The 26944-nt window shown below is 41.0% G+C and overlaps 1 protein-coding gene across 1 annotated transcript in view; it reads left to right on the top strand.

The window, feature by feature from the left end:
* The first annotated feature begins 1866 nt into the window (after window positions 1-1866).
* GPNMB (glycoprotein nmb) overlaps window positions 1867-26944 on the top strand; it is a 36084-nt gene continuing 11006 nt past the window's right edge. Inside the window, exons 1-6 of the mRNA XM_034401980.3 lie at window positions 1867-2181; window positions 11036-11188; window positions 16366-16509; window positions 16927-17100; window positions 24409-24567; window positions 24927-25232. Coding sequence (XP_034257871.2) covers window positions 2103-2181; window positions 11036-11188; window positions 16366-16509; window positions 16927-17100; window positions 24409-24567; window positions 24927-25232 — 1015 coding nt within the window. The 5' untranslated portion in view covers window positions 1867-2102. The remainder of the gene's footprint in view (window positions 2182-11035; window positions 11189-16365; window positions 16510-16926; window positions 17101-24408; window positions 24568-24926; window positions 25233-26944) is intronic.

Here is a 26944-nt window from a genome sequence, read left to right as displayed (position 1 = left end):
TATGAAGAAATATTTATGTTTATGTTAAAAAAATATGCATGAATTGTTAAGAGATGACAAAGGGGTTGTTTAAAGATACAGAAATGAATGTAGAAGCTACTCAACAATTGGGGGGAAAAGAGAAACACGATACTCAAGAAATAGATGAGAAATTAGAAAAAACGGAAAGGAGAAAATAAAAATGAAAAGCAAGAAGTTAAGAACAAAGAGGAAAAAAAGACTAATAAGTAGAAGACAATTACATAACCTCTCAATTTATAATGGTATAGAGAGAAAAGAGAAAAACCTCTTTAAAAAAAAACCAAAAGGAAGTCTTGTGGATGGATGTTCAAATGACGCAACAGAAAGAGACAAAAGGCACCCAGAAGGGAAAGATTAGTAGACACAAAAAAATCAAAAAGAGATACAAGATTCCAAGAGAGAGAGATAAAAGGCTGACCAAAAAAATCAATAAATGATGGAATTTTAGAAAGATTAAGAGATGATGGATAATGAGAAAATATATTAATAAAATGGGAAAATACCATAACCCCAATAAATTCAGGTTAGTAGATGGTAATTTAAGAGTAGACAATTTAACTATAGTATTAATATTAACTGTGTGTTAAAATATATTGTGAATTTAAAATATTAAGGATTAGAAATGGTGGGGATTTTTAGATATACTCCCGTGATGGATTGAATATTGTTAATAATTGGTGTTATTAGTAATCCTATATATGTGGAATATTGATGCTATAGTGGAATAATGAGTGAATTTTAAAATATGGAAGGATAACATTTACTAAGGGATAACAAACACAGGATGCAAAGAAATGTTATTTATGCCTAAATGAATCAGTGGGAAAATGTAAAAGGAATATGAAATGAAACTAGTATTGTTTGAAGTTGGAAGATTAGAATTCCACATATTATTAGCATTATTATTGTTAACATTGTATGAAAAAGACTTGACCCAATCAATGCACTGTCTACAAAATATGTATGTTTATATTGGAAAAAATAAAAAATGTATTGGGGAAAAAAAAGGTGAGACATTGAGAAAGAGAACGCACACATGAAGGCAGGAGAGGAACATAAAGACCAATTCATATTCCAATGGTATGTTTCTCTTGGGTACCAATTCTCAAAACATTTTGTTAGTTAAAAATGCTTGAAGACTCCAAAGAACTTTGGTTTATGTGAATTACATCTATCAGTATTTACTATATTAGAAAATAATAATGAGAAACTTTAAAATATTTATTTATTTCACTTTAAAGATCCCTGGAAGGGCAGGAACCCAAAAAGATCCTTACACCACACTTTGATAACTGATGCTCAAGGGCAACGGTGTGTGACTTTGTTTGAGGGCCTCTTTAGCTTTTGAATGGCTTAGTTAGTAGCTGCATTCCAAAAAAATCAGAATCAATTTTCAAAATTTTGAGTGGAAAGTTCAGCTTTAAGGCACTCATTTTCCCCTGTCAAATCCTTTGCCCACTACAAATGCTTAATTAATGTCCTGCTTGCCTTAGGGAAGATTGTACAAACTGCAAAACTAAGGCCAACATAGTGTTCCTGCACTACAGGACTGATATATAATGTGGTTGAATTGCATTTGGTCCTGGAGTATGAAATCCCATCTTGATAGTCCTAACTTCACTGTTACACAACTTTTGGAAGCACTTGTAATTCTCAGCTATGCTCTTTTGTATAGACACCATTCCTGGAAGGTGTAGAACCTGTCCATCTTTGAATCACTGTAAGAATTAAAGTATTAGCAGACAATACATGATTATGGCTTATTTGTTAAAGGTGCGAAAGTGCACCAGAAATTCCTGAAAGGCAAAGCAGAGCTGCATAAAAATCCCAGTGAATATTAAAAGTGAGAGGAATGACTCATAAGCACATGAGCTGCAGGGTGGTGGAGGAGAAGGGAGGCAGAAAAAACAAAATCATGCATCTCTTCTTAATCCAGGCCCATCACATGATGAGCCCCAAGATCTTAATTTAACCAAAGAGAGGAGGAGAGCAGGGAAATGTTATCCCAGTCTTACTTTGAAGAGATGAGAGGAACATCAGTTGTACAAGTTCTGTAGTGTGGGTGTCTTTATCTATTCAGGATGAAGTGGACTTGCCTATTCTTCCTCCTTGGATACCTGTTTGTTGGTGAACATGTTCTGAGTGCTACAGCCTCCAAACGTGAGTTCCTTGCTTTTTCCATTTCTCCTGCTCCATATGAAAACTGGCTGTAAGTTGCAAATTCTGGGTGGGGGAATCAGATATAGAAATGATGGCAGGTTTGCCTTTAATTTATACTTCTAAAAGCACTTTGTAGGACTCGTGAAATTTGGGGATGAGGGATTCTGCTTAAGAAAGTAGAGATTTTCCAAATTTAAAGAAAAGCAAGTGTAAAAATTTTGCTCTGTTTGTACTGTACTGCACCACAAGATGGTCTGTAATTCTACACACAAGTTTATATAGAAGATTTTATTAAGATCAGGAGGGACATTTCAGAGGAAACCTGTAAGATTACAAGATTCATTTTGGAACAAATGGTCCAAAACAGTTTCTTCTCAGCATTCTTTAGCTTTTATATTAAAGTCCTATGTGGAAAACAGATATATGTGTTTTTTTTTTCTTTATTCCTGGCTTATTCATAGTGTGGATTGTGTTCTATGTTAGATATTTTCAATGAGGAATATTAAAGAGAAGCAAAATGAATCCTACATTACAGAATACATGTGGTGTTCATGTGCTACAAAGCTGCATTCTCTATGCATCCTGACATATTACAATAACTGAATGTGTAATAGTAATTGTACCAGCTACAGACATATTAAACACCTCTGATCAAGAATGTGCATATGGCAAATTATCTGTTTTTCCTAGAGATAATTACTCACAAAGAGTGTGTTTCTCTTGGGATGACTATTGTCTCTTGCAAAGACTGACCTTGTCTCAAACAGTATGGCGATCTCTATTCCTGGCGTTAGTGAAACACCATACTTTCATAATCTTTAGGAACTAAGATACTTCTTAATTCCTTACACAGTACAAGCAATAATGGTCAAACATTTTCAAAACCAGGTCACTTTGAGAAAGGGAAATTTTAAGATGCAAAACGGCACAAAAACTACAATTCGTCACCTTACATCTTTGAAATATTTTTTGGGAAGACATGCACTCGGAATTCTACTGGTTAAGAAATTACTTAAAAAGTGGAAAAACATCAAGGAGAAGGGTTAATTATACTCTTGGATCTCTTCTTTACTTTCAATTTCTCCCACAAAAAGTTATTCATTCATGTTAAAAGTAATGGGGGCATTGTTTTTGCATTATCATGTGAAATATATTAAGGCTATATCTGAGGCCATATATTTCTGCTTCCTTCTTAAAATTAACTCTCAAACCACTGTTCCTCATAAATATGAGTCATGGTCTAGCCCAGAAATGTATGGGCTGAATGTATTCAAGAAACCCTAGAAATATTTATGGATACCTCTGTGCTTCAAATTTACAATATTAATCTCCAACAGCTAAAATCTTGTCCAGATTATATGAAGAACATTTTAATTTTCTGATTTTTCCCAAGTGGCAATATGCACACTTGAGCTATTCTCAGTCAACTTCTGTTTTCTCTCATAAGGGAATATCATCAGTTGTCCCGCTAAAACCAGAAATAGGCATCTTACAGGTACTATAGTTAAGGCTGATACTGAGCTGTAGCAATTATCTGAGGACTCATTTAGATTGCCGATTTCACCTGCTTTTCAGAGGAAGCACAACTTGACATAGCACAGAAGCCCACCTCCTTCCTTAACAGTAGCTTATTTGGACAGCTGACAAGCTCACAGGAGAAGTCAACTCCACCTGCAACCATTTTGACTTACCTTCCTTTGTGTGGGATATGATGCAAGTATGACCAAGTGAACATAGGCTGTTCCAGGGGAAGATGCCCCCAGTGTTAATAGCAGTGGTGTGTTCCTGCCTCCTGAGCTCATCCCCAGTCCATGGAAAGCATATTCCTGGAGGCCTGGGGTTGAGCTCCTGCTGCTGAATGCCAGGTTGGTCAATAATAAAAATCATCTTGTTCAAGATCTTATTGAAGAGGAGTGAACCAATCTGGCATGCATTACTGAAACTGGAAATGAAAGGTTTCCCCTCTGGGAGATGTGTCCAACTGGATTTCAGGTTTGGCACCAGACAAGATCCCAAAGCAGGGGAGGTGGAGTGGCAGTAGTTATCAGAAATTCTTTATTGGTTTTCAGGGTCCTTGTTCCACAAAGCTCTGGTTGTGAGACCCTGTTCCTGAAGTTGGGCTCACGAGATCAGATGGGATTGTTGCTAATATACCAGCCTCTCTGCTGTGCAGCAACCTCTTTGCCTGAACTGTTGGAGACCATCTCAAGGCTGGCGGTGGAGTTTCCCAGATTTATGGTTCTGGGTGACTTCAATCTGCCATCCCTGGGGGCAGCCTCGGAAGCAGTCCAGGAATCCATGGCCACATGGCAGCCATCTCAGATTATCTGGCCTGAGTTGGGACAATGGTTACATGCCAGACTTGATTTTTTTGTTGGAGCAATGGCAAAGTGACCTGGTGGGGAGGGAGTTTAAGGTTATTCCCCTTGTCATGGTCATATATCATCCTGGTGCCCCCCACCAAAGGGAGGCTGGACCTATTTAAATGGTCTGAATCAGTGGTGGGTTGCTCCCGGTTCACAGTGGTTCGCAAGAACCGGTAGTAAAAATTTGTAGTAATTCAGAGAACCGGTAATAACATTGGCTGGCCATGCCCCCGAACTGGTCCCCAGCTCAGTCGCCACTCGCTTACCCCACCCACCTATTTTAAAAGCATTTTTTCTACAACCTCTTCGGCTGAAAAAATGCTTTTAAAAGTTAAAAAAAAGCCTCTGATGATCGTGCAGCTCAGGTGGGATCGTCAGAGTCTTTTAAAAGCATTTTTTTCTGCAACTACTTCAGCCAAAGAGGTTGTAGGGGGAAAAATGCCTTTAAAAGCCTCTGCGGATCCCAGCTGAGTTGCCTGATCATCAGAGGCTTTGAAAAGCATTTTTTTCTGCAACCACTTTGGCTGAAGAGGTTGTAGGGGGAAAAAAATGTCTTTAAAAGCCTCTGGCGATCCCAACTGAGTTGCCTGATCATCAGAGGCTTCTAAAAGCATTTTTTTCTGCAACCTCTTAAGGTTGTAGAAAAAATGCTTTTAAAAGTAAAAAAAAAAAACTTGGCCAGGCCCACCCAGTCACATTACCCTCCCCCCACCAAGCCACACCCACAAAATAAGCCATGCCCACAGAACCGGTAGTAAAAAAATTTAGAACCTACCCCTGGTCTGAACCCAGTGACTCATGGACCTGATGGGAACTGAGGGATATCTGGAGGTGTGGCTGCATGGTCCTGCTAAAACTGTGGCATCGCCCATGGCTTTGGACGGGGTTGCGCCCATGTGGCCTCTTTTTTTTTTTTTTTTTTTATTGAAAAGGTTTTCAAATACAAATTTTTCCCCCTTTTCCCCCCCCCTCCCCCCCTCCCTAACCCCCCCTCCCCACCCTTCCCCCCCTGTGACTTCTTCGTAACAAAAAAAAACCCTAATTCATAACAGATTACTTACTCCCTCCTCAAAATACTGACCTTTACTTACTAAAAGTATTATAAATCCCCCTTTATCCATACATTTCAGAAAAGAAGAAGAGAAAAAAAACAAAAAAAACCAAACACATTATACTATAACTATTATAAAATAACTTCTAATTTAGCATAATAGTGTTTTATATCTATACATTATTGCAACAATTCAAAACCACCTTCCACTTTAAAACTATACGATAAGTCCTACTTTAATAACATTTCAAAGCGGGCTCCCCATAAAATCTAATTTAACATTTATTCCACTCTATCCATTTCCTCCACTCCCCTAAATGTATCACTTAAAAATCCCTTTTCTTAAACTAATCAGTCTGTAGCTAGCTTATTCACCCACTGTCTTACAAATTTACCATACACAACAATTCTTGATATCTTTAATTCACTGCCCACACTACTTAAATATATATATATATATATATTCCATTATATCTAAATAAAAAAAGAAAAGACAATAACTTTAAATTTATAGTCCATATAATATCTTCTTGAAGTCTTTCCACTGGATTGTTAAAACCAACATCCATAATAGGGTAATATAGCTTGCTAATGCAACAGTTTATTCAAGATCTCCAATCATATCTGCCCCCATCAGTAGTAAACATCTTCTTATATATATAAAAGTAAAAACAACCACCCGAGTGACATTATAATTATATTCCATATAATAATAATTGTGGGTTTCATCAGGATTATTAATTTCCATCATCGTATTGGGTAACAACCCGATCTTCTGCATGTCCCAATATGATTCTCTTGCCTTATAATTCAAGATAATTATAATATATTTATCAACACAAAAAGAAGTTTCAAAGTAGATAATTCAAAACCATCAATTTGAGGCTCTTTCCATGTCCCAAAATTACGGCAATGCAGAGATCTGCCACTATCCTCAGGATGATATTGACCAATATGTCGCCTCCTCTATGTTTTCACATAATCATTCATATTTTAAAATCACTGGCTTCACTGTTGCTTGGATTAGAAATTTCTATTTTTGTACAACCTATTTCTTTTTTTGTTTTCTTTTTGTGGGTTTGACTTCCATCCTAATTTTTTGTGTCTCGCGTTTCTTTTTTATCCCTTGTATATCCTCTAATTGGTTTCCATGCTTGTCCTTGCCTTGATAAGTCATCACATTAAAATCAGATGGCACTTCTCTCAAATTTGTAGATAATCCAGCTGGGGTATCCGATAAATCCAAAGGCAATTTATCTGGTACAGTCTCTGTCTTTAATTCCAGCTCCTTCTGCTTATCCTGTATTATATCTGAAGACGTTAAATTCATTTTCAACCTATTTTGATAAAATTCTTCCGCTCTTTCAACAGTATTTAACTGGTATCTTTCTCCTTGATATCTCAATATAATACCAACTGGGACGTCCCACCGGAATTGAATATTTCTCCTTTTTAACTCAGACACCAGAAAGCCAAATTTCTTCCTTTCCATTAATATCTTAGGTGGGAGTTCCTTGTAAATCCAAATCTTTCTTCCATACAATTGCAAATTAGAATTGAAGGAATTTTGCACAATTTTATTCCTAATTTCTTTATCTGAAAAATAGATTACCACATCTCTAGGCAATTGCCTTTGCTTGGCAGTCCAGGAGTTTATTCGATAAGCTCTGTCAATCCTACAAAACACTTCCTCAGGTTGAATCTTTAAAATCCCAGCTAGAAATTCAGAAGATATTTTCCTTAAGTCATCTCTGTTATTTTCCTGCAAACCTCTAAGTCTTATTGCATATTCTGTGAAATTGTATTGTATCTTTAGAACCTCTTTATCAATCCTCTGTTGCAGATTTTCTACATTACCAGACTTTTGGTCAGCATCCATTTTAAATTTTTCTTCTGAACTATAATCCTGAATATTTAACAAATCATTTTCAATTTTTTGAATTCTATTGTCCAATTTATCTTGAATTTCATCCATTTTTGACTCTAGTAAATTAGTATTTGTATCCAACCGAATCATGAATTCTGACATTTTTAAAATTTTTTGCTGCAAAAAGTCAAACTTGGATTTCACCAATTCCTTAGTTTCCTGCTTAAATTTTTCAAGTTGCTGATTCACAATCTCATCCCTTCTTTCAATCTCCTCTAAGAGAAATTCTATTATATTAAAATCAGGTTTCTGGGACTGAAGAGTTAAAACTTGTTCCTTTAAATTCTTAGTGGGGGAATCCCCCCCACCTATTTGCTTGTCTGACTTCACAAGCCTCAGTGCCATGTTTCCGCCTAAGCAGGCTTTGTTAGAAGAAAAAAAAAAAAAAAAACAAGACAAAAGACTTCCAGCCAGCAACAAGGGAAAAAGAGAAAAACAAAAACAGGAGCGGAGTTTTATCTACAAATGTAGCCAGTGGTATTTATTCCGCTACATTGTAATAATAAAAAACGGAAGAACTTTCCCTCTCAAACTCTTCTCCAGCCGCGGCAGACGCCATTTTAAAAAGAAACTTTTTTCCTCTTTCTCTTCCTCTATTCTCTTAAGTAATTTTTAAAAGATAAGTAAAATACTTGCGCTTCAGTATTACAGGTCCAGCTCACATTTTCTTTGAGTAATCTGTCAAATTCGCAGGCTTGCTTTTGACGCCTGGCTCTGCATTAGCAGAGGTCTCCCAAAGCCCGGAGCAGCGGCTGGGGATATGGGGCATCTCATCCGCTCCATCCCAAAAGTAAAAGAAAAACTTTTGGGACTCTGCAGAGAGTTCTACCCACCCCTGCCGGCTCTATCTCCGTTTCCTCATGGGAACGGAGTTTTTTCGAGCCGCCGTTCCGTTGTGAAGGCGGCTCTGACAGGCAGTGGAAGCTGACGATCCCAAAGGAACGTCTGGCGGCGGCCAGCAGCAAACAGGAAGCCCATGTGGCCTCTTTTGACTCATCGCTCCCGACCCTCCCTATGGTTTATGGAGGAGCTACAGATTCTGAAAAGGGCCAAGAGATGCCTAGAGAGCCGCTGGAGGAAGACAAGGGATGACTCTGATGGGGCATGACATAGAGCCATTATTAAGTCCTACCTTGTGGCAGTAAGAGTGGTGAAACACCAATATTTCTCTGCTCTTATTGCATTGTCAGAGTGCCACCCAGAGGCCTTGTTTTGGATCGCCCATTCCCTTCTAGGTCAGCGGGGCTTAGGCAATCTTTACAGGGGTAGGCAGAAGAGTTTGTTCAGCATCTGATGGACAAAGTCACTCGGATTCATTCCCAGTTGGACCCCATGCATGGAGATAGTCCATGTGAGATGCCCCAGGAGATGTCTTGCCCTGTTATTTAGGAACAGTTTGATTTAATTGGCCCTGATGAAGTGGACAGGCCCTTGATGCTGTCAATGCCATCACCTGTTAGTTAGATCCTTGTTCCTCCTGGATGGTGAAAGCCTCCAGGATGGTGACTAGTGGGTGGGTTCAGATGTGATTAATACATCACTAGAGGAGAGGACATTTCCAGATGCTTTTAAGCAAACCCGGGTTCACTTCCTTAAAAACCATCACTGGATTCCACCTATCTGGATAATTTTTATCCAGTTTCCAACCTCCCATTCTTAAGGAAGTTTGTGGAAAAGGTGAATGCAGGACATGGGTATATGGAAAATATTTTGAATAAAATAAGTCAGGGAAAATTCTGACATGCATCAACAAAACCTAAATTTTGTCATGTTGAATGAATTAAGTCTTTCTTCATCTGGAAAGAATTTGTATATTTTTATTTTACTGCAGCACTTTTATAACAAGAAAAAAGTCTAGTTTTCTCCTTATTGAGGCTTAAACAAAACCATTTTATGAAACATCCCATATTTCAATAAAAGTAAAAGACACTCTATTTTTAAAATTATTTATCTATAAATAATATAAGAGCTTGACAATCTCATTAAAAGATGCAAAAGGTTAGAACTCTCATTCTATAAGATTTTTTTGGGGGGTTGGGGAATTGCTTATTCACTGGGGAATTTTGGGAATTGGACTTCCACACCTCTTAAAGTGGCTGAGATTCCTGCTGAGGCATAGGTTTGTTTCCCCACACAGTTGAAACTTTATGACAATATTTTTAGATAATTATGATGAGCCAATGCTTGGTTAGCTATCATGAGGCTGTGAAGAAACCCCCCTCCCCTTCTTTCATAGTATGAAAATTGCTGGCAAATTTAAAGTCTTGAAGCTTTAATCTCTGCCATCAGCATGCAAGGAACTCATGTTGCACAAAACTTCTGATATTAAAAAACATCAATAATGTAACCCACATGCTCCTGCTAAGTGCCAAGCTTAATTGCAGTTTTTATTGAAATGATGTTATTTTTCTTTAATCAGTTCATCAGCATTTGTCTAAAGTGAAACACTTTAGTTGCAGTTATAAATTATATATATTGTTCTTAAGTACACAAAACAATTATCCCCAACTCACTGTCTTTATGCTTTTGTGTGTGTGAGACACTCATAAAAGTGACACAGAGTATTTATATCAAAGACAGTAATCACCTTAATCAGCATTTGCAGTGAATTTCAGTTGGAGGGTCTCCTTCAGGTATCAAAACTTCAATTGCAGAATGTTGCTTAAAGCATACAAGCAACAGAAGTGCAACCTTTTTTCACAGTGTCTTCCCATTGACTGAAGTGAAAGAACAGATGTTAAACATGTCAGATCTTCTAGCGCATTTGTCTTGGCATCTGTTGGTGAAATTGGAAGCATTACTTTTTAATCAACCATAAAGTAGTAATAAAGTTACTTGCATAAAGTAATAATTTTGTTTTAAAAATGTGAATTCAAATGTTTTGAATATTAATGACAATTAAAAAGAAGAAAATAATCTTCTGTGGCGCTATTGGTCTATTGGTCAAAATGAGACATGTTTTAAACAACCTTCAAAACACTAAATATAATGTGATTACGTAGAGTGAACAAACTTTCATCAGTGCACATAGAAATAGGATATATTTTCAAATTAGTGCAGTTGTACCAGTATACATGATTAAACACTTAGTGAACTGGAGTACTAAAATTCTGTGAAGAAGGGATTGGCACAATGTAACCATATTTGCGGATTGCATATTGCCCTCAATATAGTATGGTTCAGGGTAAAGCAAGCTGGACCAGAAGGTTAGTTTTGACATCTCCCATCCAAAGGCAGAACTGCATAATTCCTTAAAAAAGCTACTTTTACAGTTTTCTGAATGAGGGTCCATCAGCATGAACAAGGGTCAGTGGTGGGATTCAGCCAGTTCGCACCACTTCGGGAGAAGCGGTTGGCAAACTGGTTGTTTGAAAAAAATAATTAGGGCAGAGAACCGGTTGTTAAATTATTTGAATCCCACCACTGACAAGGGTACACATAAACCTTCTATACATGTGGAAAACAAATAAAATTCTTAACTTTGTTGATGATTTGAATTTTTCTGTGCAGGATTTCGAGATGTGATGACTCATGGAACAGCATATTCTTGGAACAAGTACCACCATAGGCTGGATCGTTGGTATTCCGATCAGAATAACTGGAATGATAAGCTTTATCCTACCTGGGAGAAAGGTGACTCCAGATGGAAAAACTGCTGGAAAGGTAATTCTATGTGCATGAAAGGATAAAGATGGGCAGGGAAAGTCAATCAACCTGAAGTGAACACAACTGTAGAATAACATGGATGATACATTATAAGTGGAGCTTGGCTACAGTGATAATTTTGTTTTCTGTAAAATAATGATTTTTTTTTTGTTTGTGAAAATGTTTTTACACAAATTAAGGGCATCTAATTAAATATTATCAAACTTGTCTTCTCTGATACTGCACACATGACTTGGCACCAGCATTAACCAAATATTTGGAATAACGAGAGTTCTGCCTTTATAGACTTCAACATGCATATCATTAGTCTTACAATTAGACTGGAGCATGCTTTTGTATTTATGTATTAAGTTTAGGATTTAAAATATCGGAATTGATTAGGGTTCCCTAGACCTGTAAGTAATTATACCTTGATGAACGGTAATAGAATGAAGTGCGATGTTAAAGGTTAATCTTAAAATTATTTTGTGATACAATTGATTTTAATTTGTAATGCTTATGGTACAGGATCCCAAACTTTCTCACTTCATGGCAGCTTTAGTGTCAAAAAGATATAATGTCACAAATGGATGTTGCAAAACTCAGTTTTGTAAATGAACATCACAAAAAACATTTTTACAAAATATTATCTTGCAGTAGCCAATGGAGTGTCCCAACACACAATTTGGAAATTGCAGGCTTTAAATAAAAATTTGTTAATGGAATTAGACAGTGTTAGCATTAGGCTTTCTTGAGTTTGTTAGACTGATGTTCGTATTATAGTTTGCTTAGGGCTACTTTTTATGCTTAGTGCTTCTTTTGGAATTAGTCTCTGATATGGTTTTTATGTGTATGGTTTAGAATTAAAACATATTGGCTAGGATTTAGCTTGTTTGAGATTTCTAGTTAAAATACTTTGAAGGGTACAGTGGTGGTTTGCTACCGATTCGCCCCAGATCGGGTGAACCGGTAGCAGCGGCAGTGGCAGGTTCCACCCACCCAACCAGACGCTTCTGCGTATGCGCAGAAGTGTCGTGCGTGCACGTGAACCAGTAGCAACAGGTTTTGAAACCTGCCCCTGGAAGGGTAGCTTTAGAGTGAAGTCTTATGCTTAAGGTTAGGATTAGAATTCTCTTGTGTCACAAGTTGTTTAAACGTAACCCTCAGGTTTAAAAATTGTTATTGGCATTAGAAAGAACTTTAAATTAGGATTGGTCTTCTTCCTTGAGATTTTATTTTAGTGAATCTTGGTTCAGGCTAACATGAATTTAGGACTTAGGTTTAGTGCTATATGAAGCTCTTGATGCAAATTGATGCAAAAGAGCTAGTATTGGTAGCAGATGCATGATATTAGAAAAAGGTTTTGCTAAAAAAAAGCAGCATTATTGCCATGTTTTTGGGATGGAGGGGTTATCAGTTTAAAGTACTGATTTCAATTATTAAAATTCTAAAGTATTTTGGGCCTGACCATATGACAGTCAGTCCATTGCAGCATTGATGTAAATGGGAAGGATCCAGGGGTGAAATGCTCCCGGTTTGGACCGGCTCGGGTGAGTAGGTAGCAATGGCAGTGGGCAGTTTGGAGAACCGGTAGCAAAAATCCCTGCCCCCGCCCCCCATGCCCAGCTGAGCTGCGCGATCATCAGAGCCTTTTTTTTCTTTTAAATGGCTCTGATGATCCAAGCTCTGACGATTCCAGCTGAGTTGCCTGCCGATCAGGCAACTCAGCTGGGATCGTCAGAGCCTTTTGAAAGCATTTTTTTACATGGTTTTACATGTAAAAAATGGTTTTAAAAGTAAAAAAAAAAAAATTGGCCACGCCCTCCCAGTCACATTACACCCCTCACACACCAAGGCACGCCCACAGAACCGATAGTAACAAATTTTAGATTTCACCCCTGGAAGGATCTCTTCATTAATGCCCTCTTTTTACTTACTTATTTACTTATTTATTAAATTTATATGCCTCTATCTTACTATCAAGTGACTCTGGGCAGCTTACAATGTCATATACAACAGTTTAAAACAATTAGAAGACTAAAAGATTTATATGCCCAACTGTTCAACATGGAAAATAAATGCTTCTCCTCTGTTGATTCTAAACTAAAAAATGTATTCTTTCTAAATTTGAACATAGTCTGTACATTTTCTACTGAAATGGCCTCAACAGAGGGATCCAAAAACTCATGCTAGCCAAGACCACATGACTGGAGGCCCATCCCTTTTACACTGGGACTTTCATAAACCAGAGATGATGATACAATCTCATGATCACAGTCATCATTTTTACCTTTTTGATCCTCCTACTGACACACATACATCTCTGGTATGAGATCATAAGTCAGGCTTTTTAAGTTATGTAAACAATAATTTTCTATTGATTTATTTTTCAATTAAGTTTCAAAACGTTAATTGTTGAGCTCTTGCCGGGAGTGCCTGACATGCAGTATGGTTTATCAAACAAAGAGAACTAAGCAAGACTTGATGCCAATCTGACTTATTGCATTTGCCTCAGGCAATAGAGGATGCTGGGATTATTCTCTACTGTTACAAATTTCACTGCCATTCTCCATCTCCCAGAATTTCCATGGGTCTGTTTTGAAGAGAGCCCAGGGAACAATTATCTCACAATGTCTCCATTGAAGTTTAACTAGGATGTAGGAATCAGTGTAGATTAGAACATTAGAGTATTCCTTGCTTTTCCTATTATTCAATAAATAGTCTGCCTATGGAAATGTCATTGAAATATTCTTTAAAAAATAATTTGGAGAAAACCAAAATGGAACATTCCTATCTATGATGCCTGCCTGCCATCCATCCATCCATCCATCCATCCATCCAAACACTTCAGTAGAATCTTCCATTCCACATCCCCCAAATTAGTTAATATTTTTGAGGAGTTTACAAATTTTATTGATTTATCAGAATATAAAATAAAAGGAAAATAAAAATAATGGGGAACTAGAAAAAAGAGAAAAAGAAAAAAGGTGGAATAGAAGGGGGGCAGAAAAAAAAAGATGATGACTTCTGACTCTCTTTAGCACAGTAGAAATTAATAACTTTACAACTTCAACTTTTTACTTTTTCAGAGCAATATTTACTAGCCATTTCTAACAACAAATCTGTCTAATTAGCAAAACCAAATTCAAAGATTCATTTTTTCCCATCACAAGCACAAAATCCAGAAGCAATTTCTAAATAGAAACAGCATTAGATATATTCTCTTCTTTGGATAAAGCAATTAGTTTAACCATCTCTAATTTTTTTCCTTGCTGTGGGAAATAATATCTATTTCTGTTTTCACTTATTAATCTTTATAGATTATCATCATTTATATTAGCAGAATTCACTATATTCTTTCAGATTCTTTAACCTTAAAAGAGGAAAAAGCTTTTTTTACATCATTTTAAAACACTAAACTTTTCTTTAAAAACATTTCCAAAACCAGTAAGTTCTAATATACCTTTTTAAACTTCCTCTTAACATACATATTTTAAAATTCACTTCCATAATATTTTACAATATTTTACCAGCTTAAAAAATTATTCAATCATTATATATGAAGGAGAAAACATTTTCAAATTCACTTTATAAACACAAAATTACACACACATACACATACATCTAAAATCATGTGTGTGTGTATACATGTGTGTGTGCGCATGCGTAATTGAAAGAAAGCTTTAATGCAAATTACTTCGCATTTTATGGTCCTAGAAGATACTCTGTCATACTTAAATTGTTGCAAAATCTTTCCCATTCCCAAAGTTACAGGGGTTTTTTGGCGGAGGGGGGTTGCATTTGGAAATTTTTTTGAATATCCCAGTAGACATCCCCATCTTATGCATGGATGATTTTGTTGTCTGGCTAGCTTCAGGAAGTATTGCACTTTTATTATGTTATTTGCATTGAATATTTTAATTTATACAAACAGAATTTTTCATAATATATTTGAAAGAACTTAGTAAAATTAAATACCTTTTAGAAAGTGAAAAGACTGGTGGCATGCTACAAAAACTCTCTAAGAATCATGAAACATTTTGGAAAGATGTAATATAGGTAGTCCTCAACTTCGCTTAGTATCTATTTGAAGTTGCAAAAGCACTGACAAAAGTGACTTATGACCATTTTTCACACTTATTGCTGTTGCAGCATCCCCATGGTCACATGATTTACATTTGGATGCTTGACAACTGACTCATATTTATGATGGTTGCAGTGTCCCAGGATCATGTGATCCAGGGGTGAAATGCTACCGGTTCACTCTGGTTCGGGCGAACCAGTAGTGATAACAACTACCAGTTCAGGTGAACCGGTAGTTTAAAAACAGTTTAAAAACCTACGAACAGGTATTTCCAAAGATCAGCTGTGCCGTGAGGTTTAGCTTTAGGAAATCCTGCTTTCTAGCAAACTAAATTAGGTGATTCCCCCACCTCAATGTTCTACTTACCTTTCCAAGCCTCCTTTTGGTGCGTAATGTGCATGCACACATACAGCACGCATTTGGCGTGCATTGCACATGCACATGCGGTGCACACTTGGCACACAGTGTGCATGTGCGGCCAGCAAACTGGTAGCAAACCGATTCAGATTTCACCACTGATGTGATCCCCTTTTGCAACCGTCTGACAAGCAAAGTCAATGGGGAAACCATATTCACTTAACAACCATGTTTCTGATTTAACAACTGTTAACAAATGTGGCAAGAAATGTGGCAAGAAATGTTGTAAAATGGGACAAAACTCACTGAACAATTTTTTTCTCTTAGCAAGATACATTTTGGGCTCAAGTGTGATCTCAAGTGGAGGACTACCTTTATAATGTTTATCTATCTATGTGCATATATGTATATTAATATGTCAATTTTTGAGTCAGTACTTTTGACTTTAGTGACTGAGTGGACAAATCTTGGCAGGATTTCAGAATTGATATTGCTTCCTTCTCAGGGCTAAGGGAGAGTGATTGGCCAAAGTCACCCATCTGGTTTTGTCCTAAGGCAGAAGAACATCTCTCAGTCTCCTGGTTTCTAGCATATTGCAACACCAAACTGATTCCATAATGCATAAAATTGTAATCAAAATAAAATGGTAGTGGGAGAAGTAATGGGGAATTTGGTGCACCACAGTTTTCTGGTGCTCTGTGGAGGAAAAGTAGATTGATAATGTAATAAGTTTATTTTATTTTTCACTTTTCAGGGGGAAGAGTAGTAGCTAGTTTGATCAGTGATAGCCCAGCTCTTGTAGGATCTAATGTGACATTTACTGCAATGCTAAAATTTCCCAGATGTCAGAAGGAAGATAATGACAGCAATATAATATATGATCGAACATGCCTAAACAGTAAGTAATTACATTTTTATTATTGCTGTCGTTGTTTTATTGCTGTTGTTATTATTGGGTTATTTTACTTTTAGAGACGGTGCAAGATGGGATTTTTCTGCTTCAGGGGGGCCAAGTAATTTAGCTAGCTTTAGATATCATAGATAACCATATGACTTTATTAATATGATTGAAATGGTGTCCAATTTGGTTTTCTACTTAAGACAATCTGTATTAGTCCAGTAAATTCTTAATAACTATGTTTAGGACTGCAGCCTTGATAAACTTGATCCTTATTTTCCAATCTGAAGTTTTCAACATTCTATTGAAATGAAGGAATTAAATTCCAATATATGAAAGGCACCAGTCTGAAGAAAATGCTTTAAAATTTGTTCTGCTTCTTCCCCCCACCACCTATTTTTTCCTTTTTGTTTTTAGATTCTTCAGTTCTTTCTGATAAATATGTTTATAATTGGACCCAGTGGATTGATGACTGTAGCTGGGTAAATTGCACACATAACAACAGCTATAATGTTTTCCCAGATGGAAAATCTTTTCCTTATCACCATGGATGGAGGAGAAGGAATTTCATCTTCATATTTCATACACTTGGTTAGTCTTTAAAATGTACTTCTAGATTTGAATTTTTATTTTATTTTATATAGTTCTATCCAGAATTATTTGCAATTGTCATTATTATTAGGAAATATATGAGCAAAAATCGGTAGGTCTCTGAGAAAGTAACTGGTTCAGAGCTGCTTTGAAAATAGAGAAGCTGTTTATTGACAGTTAAGTTTGGGAAATAGACATATTTCACAGCATTTCAAGCTGAGATAGGGTATGTTCACATCTCACAGTAAATTGTTCTTAATACCTTTCCCACTGTAAATTGTACAATTGATGCAGAGTTATAAAAAGGCAGTAACCTTGAACAACGTTTCTGAAATGAATTATAATTATACTGATTTTAAAAAAAATATTTTAAATTTTCTACAAATATTCAGCTACTAAATCATGTAGGTTTAAATTAGCATTTATGTTACAACTTCACATATCTTTAAGGTCTTTTCCATCAGAAAGGAATACTTCGTTTCCTCATTTATAAAAGTGTTTTTGTTTTCTGTAGTGTATTTGTTCTTTTATTCTGACTTCCACTTCTGACAACATACTAGGCAGCTAATGGTGTAGGAGGGAGGGAGTGATGACAAGTGTTTAAATAATACATATATGGGCATCTAAATTTTTAAATAAGTAAATGCTAGCCGGAGAGACATTTCTTACCTGCCCCTTCGAAAAGTTGAAAAAATTGGAGGCAAATGAGACTACCAAGTGGGAGAATGACAAATGTGTCATAGAAAAATCAGATCTCCAGAGGTTTTGGATTTGTTTTTATTATCCCTGAACGCTGAAGTATTCTGGCTGGAGTTGAATGGAGCCATTAGGCTGCCTACCTCTTGTATATATTTTGGCCCAGAAAAAAACATTTCCCAGACATTATTTGAAATCCATTTCATTAGCAATTAAATGTGAAACCTTCTATTTATGAAGTACTTTGATTTATTATGTACCATTAAACTGACTCCTAGCAACCACATGCGTGGATTTTCTCCAAGGCAATCTGTTCTTTTATGTCTCCCAGTAATACATTAATTACCTTTTTAACTGACTTTATCTATCTTTCTGCTGGTCATCCTCCTCTTTCCTTCTATCTTTCCCAGAATTACAGCCTTTTCTAGAGAACTGAGTGATTTCATGATATGTCCAGAATATGATAATTTCATCCTGATCATTTATGCTCAAATGAGAACTCTGGGTTGAATGATGCTATCAATGCATTGAGTGGGAGGGGCAGATATGGCGGGAGCAGGGGGCCGTATCATGTGGTGGGGGCGCGTACTTGCTATCTTTGAGCGGTGGCGCGCCCCGGTCCCAATAGCCCTTCTCACACCCCAGGCTGTTCAGAGTCTCAGGGCCCGAGCCTTTGGCTGCTGTTGTGCAATGCCAGGTCCGTGGTAAATAAAGCCCCACTGATTTGCGATCTTATTCAGGAGGGGGGAGCGGACCTGGCAGGTATCATGGAGACCTGGTTGGGCCAGGAGGGGGGAATTCCCCTTGTAGATATGTGCCCATCAGGCTTCCAAGCATTCCATCAGCCGAGAGCTCAGGGCAGGGGCGGGGAGTGGCAGTTATTATAAAGGAAGGTCTTGATCCGAGGGAGACCACTGTTCCACAGATAGCCGGATGTGAGTCCCTTTTTGTGAAGTAGGGCCGTGGAGTACAGATGGGCTTGTTGATCACATACCTGGCTCCCTGCCACGTGGCAACGGCCCTGCCCGAGCTGCTCAACATCATAGCCGAGGTGGCGGTTGATACCCCCAGACTTTTAGTCATGGGGGATTTCAACCTGCCATCTATCGGTGAAACATCTGAGGTGGCTCAAGAGTTCATGGCTTCAATGATGGCCATGGACCTTACTCAGTTAATTCATGACCCTACTCACACAGGTGGACACACTCTGGACTTAGTTTTTGTCTCTGGTCAGTGGTCGAGTGGCTTTGATACAGGGGATATAGTCATCGAACCCTTGTCATGGTCTGACCACTCACTCCTTCGACTGGACTTTCTAACCGCTGCACCCTGCTGCAGGGAGGCGGGACCGACCAGGTGGTTCCGCCCCAGGCGCCTGATGGATCCTGATAGGTTCCAGATGGAGCTTGGGCCATTTCCTGAGACTCTGGCTCATGACTCAACTGAAGACCTGGTGGCCGCCTGGGATAGTGCGGCCGCTGGGGCTTTGGACCGCATCATGCCTTTGTGGCCTCTGACCCGGCACCAAACTCACCTAGCTCCTTGGTTCTCCGAGGAGCTGAGGGAGATGAAGCGCTGGAAAAGACGCCTGGAGAGTAGTTGGAGGACCAGCCGCTCCGAATCCGACCGAACACTGGTGAGGTCTCATATTAAGACCTACCTAGTGGCGATAAAAGTGGCGAAATCCAGCTATCATCAGATAATAATAATAATAATAATAATAATTTTATTTCTATACCGCCCTTCTCCCGAAGGACTCAGGGCGGTGTACAGCCTATTTAAAAACATAAAAAACACGACAACAATTTAAAATTTAAAATCATTAAATAATTAGGCTCCAATTAAAATCCCAGAAATTTAAAATACCCCAATTTAAAACGTTATGTTAGTAACCCTGCCTGGCGGAACAACAGGGTCTTCAGAGCGCAGCGAAACACCCGGAGGTCAGAAATCTTTCGTATTTCGGGGGGCAGTTCATTCCACAGGGCTGGAGCTCCCACAGAGAAGGCCCTCCCCCTGGATGTCACCAGCCGACATAACTTGGCTGATGGCACCCGGAGGAGACCCTCTCTGTGGGAGCGGACTGGTCGGTGGGAGGCTATTGGTGGCAGAAGACGGTCTCGAAGGTACCCGGGTCCTATGCCATGGAGCGCTTTAAAGGTGGTAACCAACACCTTGAATCGCACCCGGAAGACCACTGGGAGCCAGTGCAGCTCGCGCAGGAGGGGTGTCACGTGGGCGCAACGGGTTGCACCCATAACCACCCGCGCGGCCGCATTCTGTACCAGTTGGAGCCTCCGAGTGCTCTTCAAGGGGAGCCCCATGTAGAGAGCATTACAATAGTCCAACCGGGAGGTGACAAGGGCGTGAGTGACCGTGCGCAAGGCGTCCCGATCCAGAAAGGGCTGCAACTGGCGAATCAGGCGAACCTGATAAAAGGCCCCCCTGGCCACGGCCGTCATGTGCTCTTCTAAAGACAGCCGTGCGTCCAGGAGGACACCCAGATTGCGAGCCCTCTCTGTGGGGGGCAAAGATTCACCCCCAATAGTCAGCGATGGCACCTGCTGACTATATCGGGGCGCCGGAAGCCACAGCCACTCGGTCTTGGAGGGGTTGAGTCTGAGCCTGTTCCTCCCCATCCAGGCCCACACGGCCTCCAGGCAGCGGGACATCACATCAAGGGCATCGTTGGGGTGGTCTGGGGTGGAGATGTACAGCTGAGTATCATCAGCGTACAGATGACACTTCACCCCAAAACCACGGATGATCTCACCCAGCGGCTTCACATAAATGTTGAACAGGAGAGGCGAGAGGACCGACCCTTGCGGCACTCCCCATGCGAGATGCCTCGAGGTCGACCTCTGTCCCCCTGCCAACACAAACTGCGAGCGGTCGGAGAGGAAGGAGGAGAACCACCGCAAAATGGTGCCCCCTATTCCTAACCCCCTCAACCGCTGCAGCATGATACCATGGTCGATGGTATCAAAAGCCGCCGAGAGGTCTAATAGGACTAGGACAGAGGAGCAACCCCTGTCCCGAGCCCTCCAGAGATCATCCACCAACGCGACCAATGCCGTTTCAGTGCTGTACCCCTGCCTGAAGCCCGACTGGTACGGGTCTAGATAGATAGCTTCATCCAGGTGCCGGGGAAGTTGTCGTGCCACCACGCTCTCAACAACCTTCGCCACAAAACGAAGGTTGGAGACTGGACGATAGTTGGCTAATTCAGCCGGGTCCAGGGAAGGCTTCTTGAGGAGGGGCCTCACTACCGCCTCTTTCAAGGCGGCAGGAAAGGCACCCTCACTCAGAGAAGCACTTATAATCCCCTGGAGCCAGCCTCGTGTAACCTCCCGGGAGGCCAGCACCAACCAGGAGGGACACGGGTCCAATAAACACGTGGCGGCACTAATCTTACCCAGAACCCTGTCCACATCCTCGGGAGTCACAGGATCAAACTCCTCCCAGGTAATATTCTCAAGACCTGCCCTCGTCTCCTCCCGTGGACTCATCCAGTCGGAGTCCAAGCCATCCCGAATCCGAGCGACTTTATCGTGCAGGAATTGCACAAAATCCTCAGCGCGACCCTGCAAGGGATCTTCCCGCACTCCCCCCCGGAGGAGGGAGTGGGTCACCCTAAACAAGGCGGCTGGGCGGTTCTCTGCAGATGCGATAAGAGCGGAAAAGTGGTTAGACTTTGCCGCTTTTATCGCCACTAGGTAGGTCTTGATATAAGACCTCACCTGTGTCCGGTCGGAGTCGGATTGGCTAGTCCTCCAAATGCTCTCTAGGCGTCTTTTCCGACGCTTCATCTCTCTCAGCTCCTCAGAAAACCAAGGAGCCAGTTGAGATCGGCATCGGGTCAGAGGCCGCAAAGGCACGACGCGGTCCAAAGCTCCAGCGGCCGCCCTTTCCCAGGCGGCCACCAGCTCTTCAGTCGAGTCGTGTGTTAGGGTCTCAGGGCACGGCCCAAGCTCCGTCAGGAACCTTTCAGGTTCCATCAGGCGCCTGGGACGGAACCATCTAATTGGCTCCGTCTCCCTGCGGCGGATAATCACCCAGCCGCCCTGTTTAGGGTGACCCGCTCCCTCTCCATCTGGAAGCGTGGGATGATCCCTTGCAGGGTCGAGCTGAGGATTTTGTGCAGTATCTGTATGACAAGATTGCTCAGATTCGGGAAGGCCAGGCCTCTGACTGGGTAAGTCTGGATGGGATGACTGAGGCAAGTCTTGAGAGTGTTATCTGGGAGGAGTTTGATCCTGTGGCTCCTGAGGACGTGGACAGGATCCTGGGACGGCTGAACGCGATCACATGTTTATTGGACCCGTGTCCCTCCTGGTTGGTACTGGCTTCCCGGGAAGTTACACGAGGCTGGCTCCAGAGGATTGTTAATGCTTCTCTGAGTGAGGCGGTCCTGCTGGCTGCTTTGAAAGAAGCGGTGGTGAGGCCCCTCCTCAAGAAGCCCTCTCTGGATCTGGCTGTTTTGGCTGACTAGCGTCCAGTCTCCAACCTTCGCTTCGTTGCGAAGGTTGTTGAGAGTGTGGTGGCGCGGCAGCTTCCCCAGTACCTGGATGAAGCTGTCTATCTAGACCCACTCCAGTCCGGCTTCCGGCCTGGGCACAGCACGGAAACGGCATTGGTCACGTTGGTGGATGATCTCTGGAGGGCTCGGAATAGGGGTTGTTCCTCTATCCTGGTCCTGTTAGATCTCTCAGCGGCTTTTGATACCATCGACCATGGTATCATGTTGCACCGGTTGAAGGGGCTGGGGTGGGGGGCACCATTCTGAGGTGGTTCTCCTCCTACCTTTCTGACTGGTCGCAATCTGTGTTGACAGGAGGGCAACGGTTGACTCCGAGGTGCCTTGCTTGTGGGGTGCCACAAGGGTCGGTCCTCTCGCCCCTTCTGTTCAACATTTATGTAAAGCCGCTGGGTGAGATCATCCGAGGCTTTGGGGTGGAGTTCCATGAGTACGCTGATGACACTCAGCTGTACATCTCCACCCCAGGCCACCCCAACGATGCCCTTGAAGTGATGTCCCAGTGCCTGGAGGCCGTGCGGGCCTGGATGGGGAGAAACAGGCTCTGACTCAACCCTTCCAAGACCGAGTGGCTGTGGCTTCCGGCGTCCCGATGTAGCCAGCTGGTGCCATCGCTGGCTATTGGGGGCGAATCACTGGCCCCCATGGAGAGGGCTCACAACTTAGGCATCCTCCTGGATGCATGGCTGTCTTTAGAAGAGCACATGATGGCCGTGGCCAGGGGGCTTTTTATCAGGTTCACCTGATATGCCAGTTGCGCCCCTTTCTGGATCGGGACTCCCTACGCATGGTCACTCAAACACTTGTCATTTCCCACCAGGAACCCTGCAATGCTCTCTACATGGGGCTCCCCTTGGGGTGCACCTGGAGGCTGCAGTTAGTCCAGAATGCGGCCGCGTGGGGGATTATGGGAGCGATGGGGCGCTCACATATGACACCTCTCCTGCGTGAGCTGCACTGGCTTCCTGTGGTCTTTCAGGTGCGCTTCAAAGCATTCCATGGCTTAGGGCCAGGATATCTGCAAGACCGCCTTCTGCCGCGAATAGCCTCCCACCGACCGGTTCGCTCGCACAGAGAGGGCCTCCTCAGGGTGCCATCAGCCAGACAGTGCTGGGTGGCGACCCACAGGGGGAGAGCCTTCTCTGTGGCTGCACCTGCCCTCTGGAATGACCTACCCCCTGAGATACGCAGGATATCAGACCTCCGGACTTTTCGTCGGGCCCTGAAAACACACTTATTCCATCTAGCTGGGCTGGCTTGATCCCATCCTCTCAGTTTTAATTGAATTCAGTTTTAATTGGGTTGTTTTAAATCTTGGGTCGAAATTATTTAATTGTTTTTTAAACTGTTTTTAAATTTTACATGCAATGTTTTATCTCGGCTGTACACCGCCCTGAGTCCTGCCGGAGAAGGGCGGTATAGAAATAAAATAAAATAAAATAAAATAAATAAATAAAATAAATGCTATGTGCTCACTTTTAATTTATGGCTCTTCTCCTTTGTTTTCTGTTTCTTAATTCTTGTTGGTTTTAGAAAATGTATTAGTCAGTATCAGTCACATTTTTTTGTCTCTTTCCAGTGAGAATAAAATAAAATGGCATTATATCTGGTATGCTCAGACATGACTGGGGTTAAAAAAAAATTATATTATCTAGTGGTGAACCATATAATGGCACTATCCATATAAGTGTAATAGATATAAGGGTATGGATATAAGTATAAATAGTTTATTAATCTAGAAAAAAGTTACTGCAAATCAAAGTTAGTCCAGTTTAGTTGAAAATTTTACTATTGCTATGAGTTGTCAAGTGGTTTGTGCAAATGTACGAGACATGGAAAAGGAACACAATTATGATACTAGACATAAAATGATAGAATCATGTGCACACTTTTGGACTGTTTATAAGAAGGACCGACAAACATGCAATTCATTTGGAAGCATTTTATTTATTCATTTTGCCCTTTTGATAGAGTAAGATATTTCTTTCCTTTGCAAAGAGCAATGATACAGTGCTCGCCCCCCCCCCCAAAAACCCCATAGTACTGCTATCTTTTATATGTTTTACTTTTTTTAGGACAATATTATCAAATAAAAGGAGGTTCATCAGTTATGATGTCAATCAACACAACAAATATCACTGTTGGTAAACAAATAATGGAGTTGGCAGTTTACAGAAGAGGTTATCGCTCATATGTACCTGTAACCACATCAAATGCTATTTATGTTGTAACTGGTGAGTCTTCAATGTTAAGTTATAATTAATCAAGTGTGGACTATTTATGCTACTTATGGTCTGAATTTAACTTCCAGAATTCTTAGCAGCAGAATTCTACACAATCAGAGAGCCAATGTTCTCTACCTTCTTTCCTGCTTCTTATCAGGTTTTTAGATTTTAAAACTAAAAAAACACTTGAAATGAAGTGTGTAGGGGTGGAGAGATGGGAAAGGTTTATGCAACACATTAGGCAAGCAAATGAGACACCAGTCTCATATATCAGTACTTCTCTAGTAAGAGCTACTGCATGAGTCTAGTGTTATCTATTGTGTGTAAAGCTACAATTTCATCTTTTTTTGGATATTCTTTTCATGCAGATCAAATCCCCTTCTATGTGAATATATCGCAGAAGAACAATCGCAATATTTCAGACTTTATCTTCATCAAGGATATCCCCATTATGTTTGATGTTCGGATTCATGATCCCAGCCACTATCTGAATCATTCTGCTATTTCTTACCACTGGAATTTTGGAGATGGCAGTGGGTCATTTGTTTCCAACAATTCTATTTCAACACATACATACACACTTCTGGGAAATTTCAGTGCTGACTTATCTGTTCAGGCTATTATACCTGTTCCTTGTGGACCAGTGACACCTTCTCCTTTATCTACATTTCCAGGTAAGTGTCTACGACAACTGTGGCATCCACCCTACATATTTGATCATGGAGACACATTGGTTTGGTTCATGAAAGAAAATAAGATATAATGTTCACTGTTTTGTTTTGACATAGTTTGTTATATAAATTCGCCACCACAACAAGAAACATTATATGTGATATAATATAATGCAAACCTAATACTTTATTTGATGGCTAATATATTAATCCAGCCACTGCTTGCTTTTTATAGGACTTAATTCATCTCCTGTCCTCCACTTCTCTATAATTTGCAAATTTGCAATAATAAATGATTGATTGATTGATTTCTTAATCTCTATGCTTACTTCATCATTCTGTGCTGTGATCTTATACCCAGAATAAGAAATGCTATATTTTTCATCTGGGTTTTGCTTTAACAGGTAATTTTACACTTAGGCCTATGATGATTAGATTGTTATTCTTGGGGGACCTGGGCTGGAGTCAAACATTTGGAAGCCCGGTGCCCATTCTGACCACACCGGTAGCATTTGATAGTCCCGGATGGTATGGGAAGTGGCACTTTGGGCTGTTTCACCAGGGTTCAGCGACCCAGGGGTCTTGTCATTGGTTTCTCTGCAGTTGGATTTCTGTGGGGATGGATTTCCAGATCCATGGCTACAGCTGTGTTGTACTATGCCTGTATACATTCAGATACCCCTCTGATGTCACAAGCTTGTCTAAGGTCTGGGTCGAGGACCTCCTTGAAGTGGTGGATGAGGAAGTACTCCGGCCAGTCTTCGAAACTCCCAAATTAGCTCCTTGGGAGGCCGGACGGCTTGCTTCAGTGCCTTAATCTGGGCCTCAGCTTCCACTCTGTGGGCCATGTCCTCAAACCGGCCTCAGAGCAGATGGACAAATTTGTCAGCATTATCCAGCTCGGGGACTTCATTGTCATGGAGTTCAGCAATCCACTCCACCGCTTCTCCCTCATTCATGCCACCTGTAATAGCTGTAATCAATTCCCGGTCCAATTTATATTGATTCACATATTGGTCAATGTAAACCCAGATGTGATTGAGGAAGTAGGTTAGCCTTTCTGGGATCCCATCAAATGTCACCCTAAACTGTGAAGGGGGAGAGGCTGGCAAGGCCAGTTGCTGCGCTGGTGCGGGCTGCGGGGTTGGAACCTGCTGTGGGGCCACAACCGGTTGCTGGACCTGCAGTGGTAGTTGGGCCAGGATTGGCTGGGGCCCTAGGACTGGGGGCTGGAAGTGCACGTGTTGATGGATGGGCATGGGCTGCAGGATCGGGGCAGGCATCCACTGATATTATACCCACCCCTGGCCCGGGTAAAATGCCCATCCAGGAGGGATCTGGTATCCTGGGGGAAGCCTGAAGACTGAAGGTTGCTGAGGTGGAATACTTGGTCCCAGTATCCCCAGTTGCGGCCCCTGCATCACTGTGCCGGGCTGGTTCAGTGAGCCTTGTTGCTGTGCCATTCCCATCCCCATGGTGTTTGCCATTCCTATAGATCGGGCCCGATGTGTGTGGCTATGGAACTATTTGCTCCATGCTGAGTGAAAGGAGGTAGACACTCTGCTCAGTGGTGCTGCGGCTTCCTGGCTCGGGAAGGTAAATGAAGGCTGAGTTAGGATCCATCTGGGCTGCTTGGTCCCAAGGGGTTGAGTGGCGCTGCCCATGCTGAGTTGGCCGAACTGCTACGGTAGGCTGGCTAGTGACTGGCTGTGTGG

This window comes from Pantherophis guttatus, chromosome 4 (assembly GCF_059756535.1).
Source record: "Pantherophis guttatus breed Tessera chromosome 4, ASM5975653v1, whole genome shotgun sequence".
In the NCBI taxonomy this organism is placed as follows: Eukaryota; Metazoa; Chordata; class Lepidosauria; order Squamata; family Colubridae; genus Pantherophis; species Pantherophis guttatus.
The sequence above is the reverse complement of the archived record's forward strand: the minus strand, read 5'-3'. Positions and strand labels throughout refer to the sequence as shown.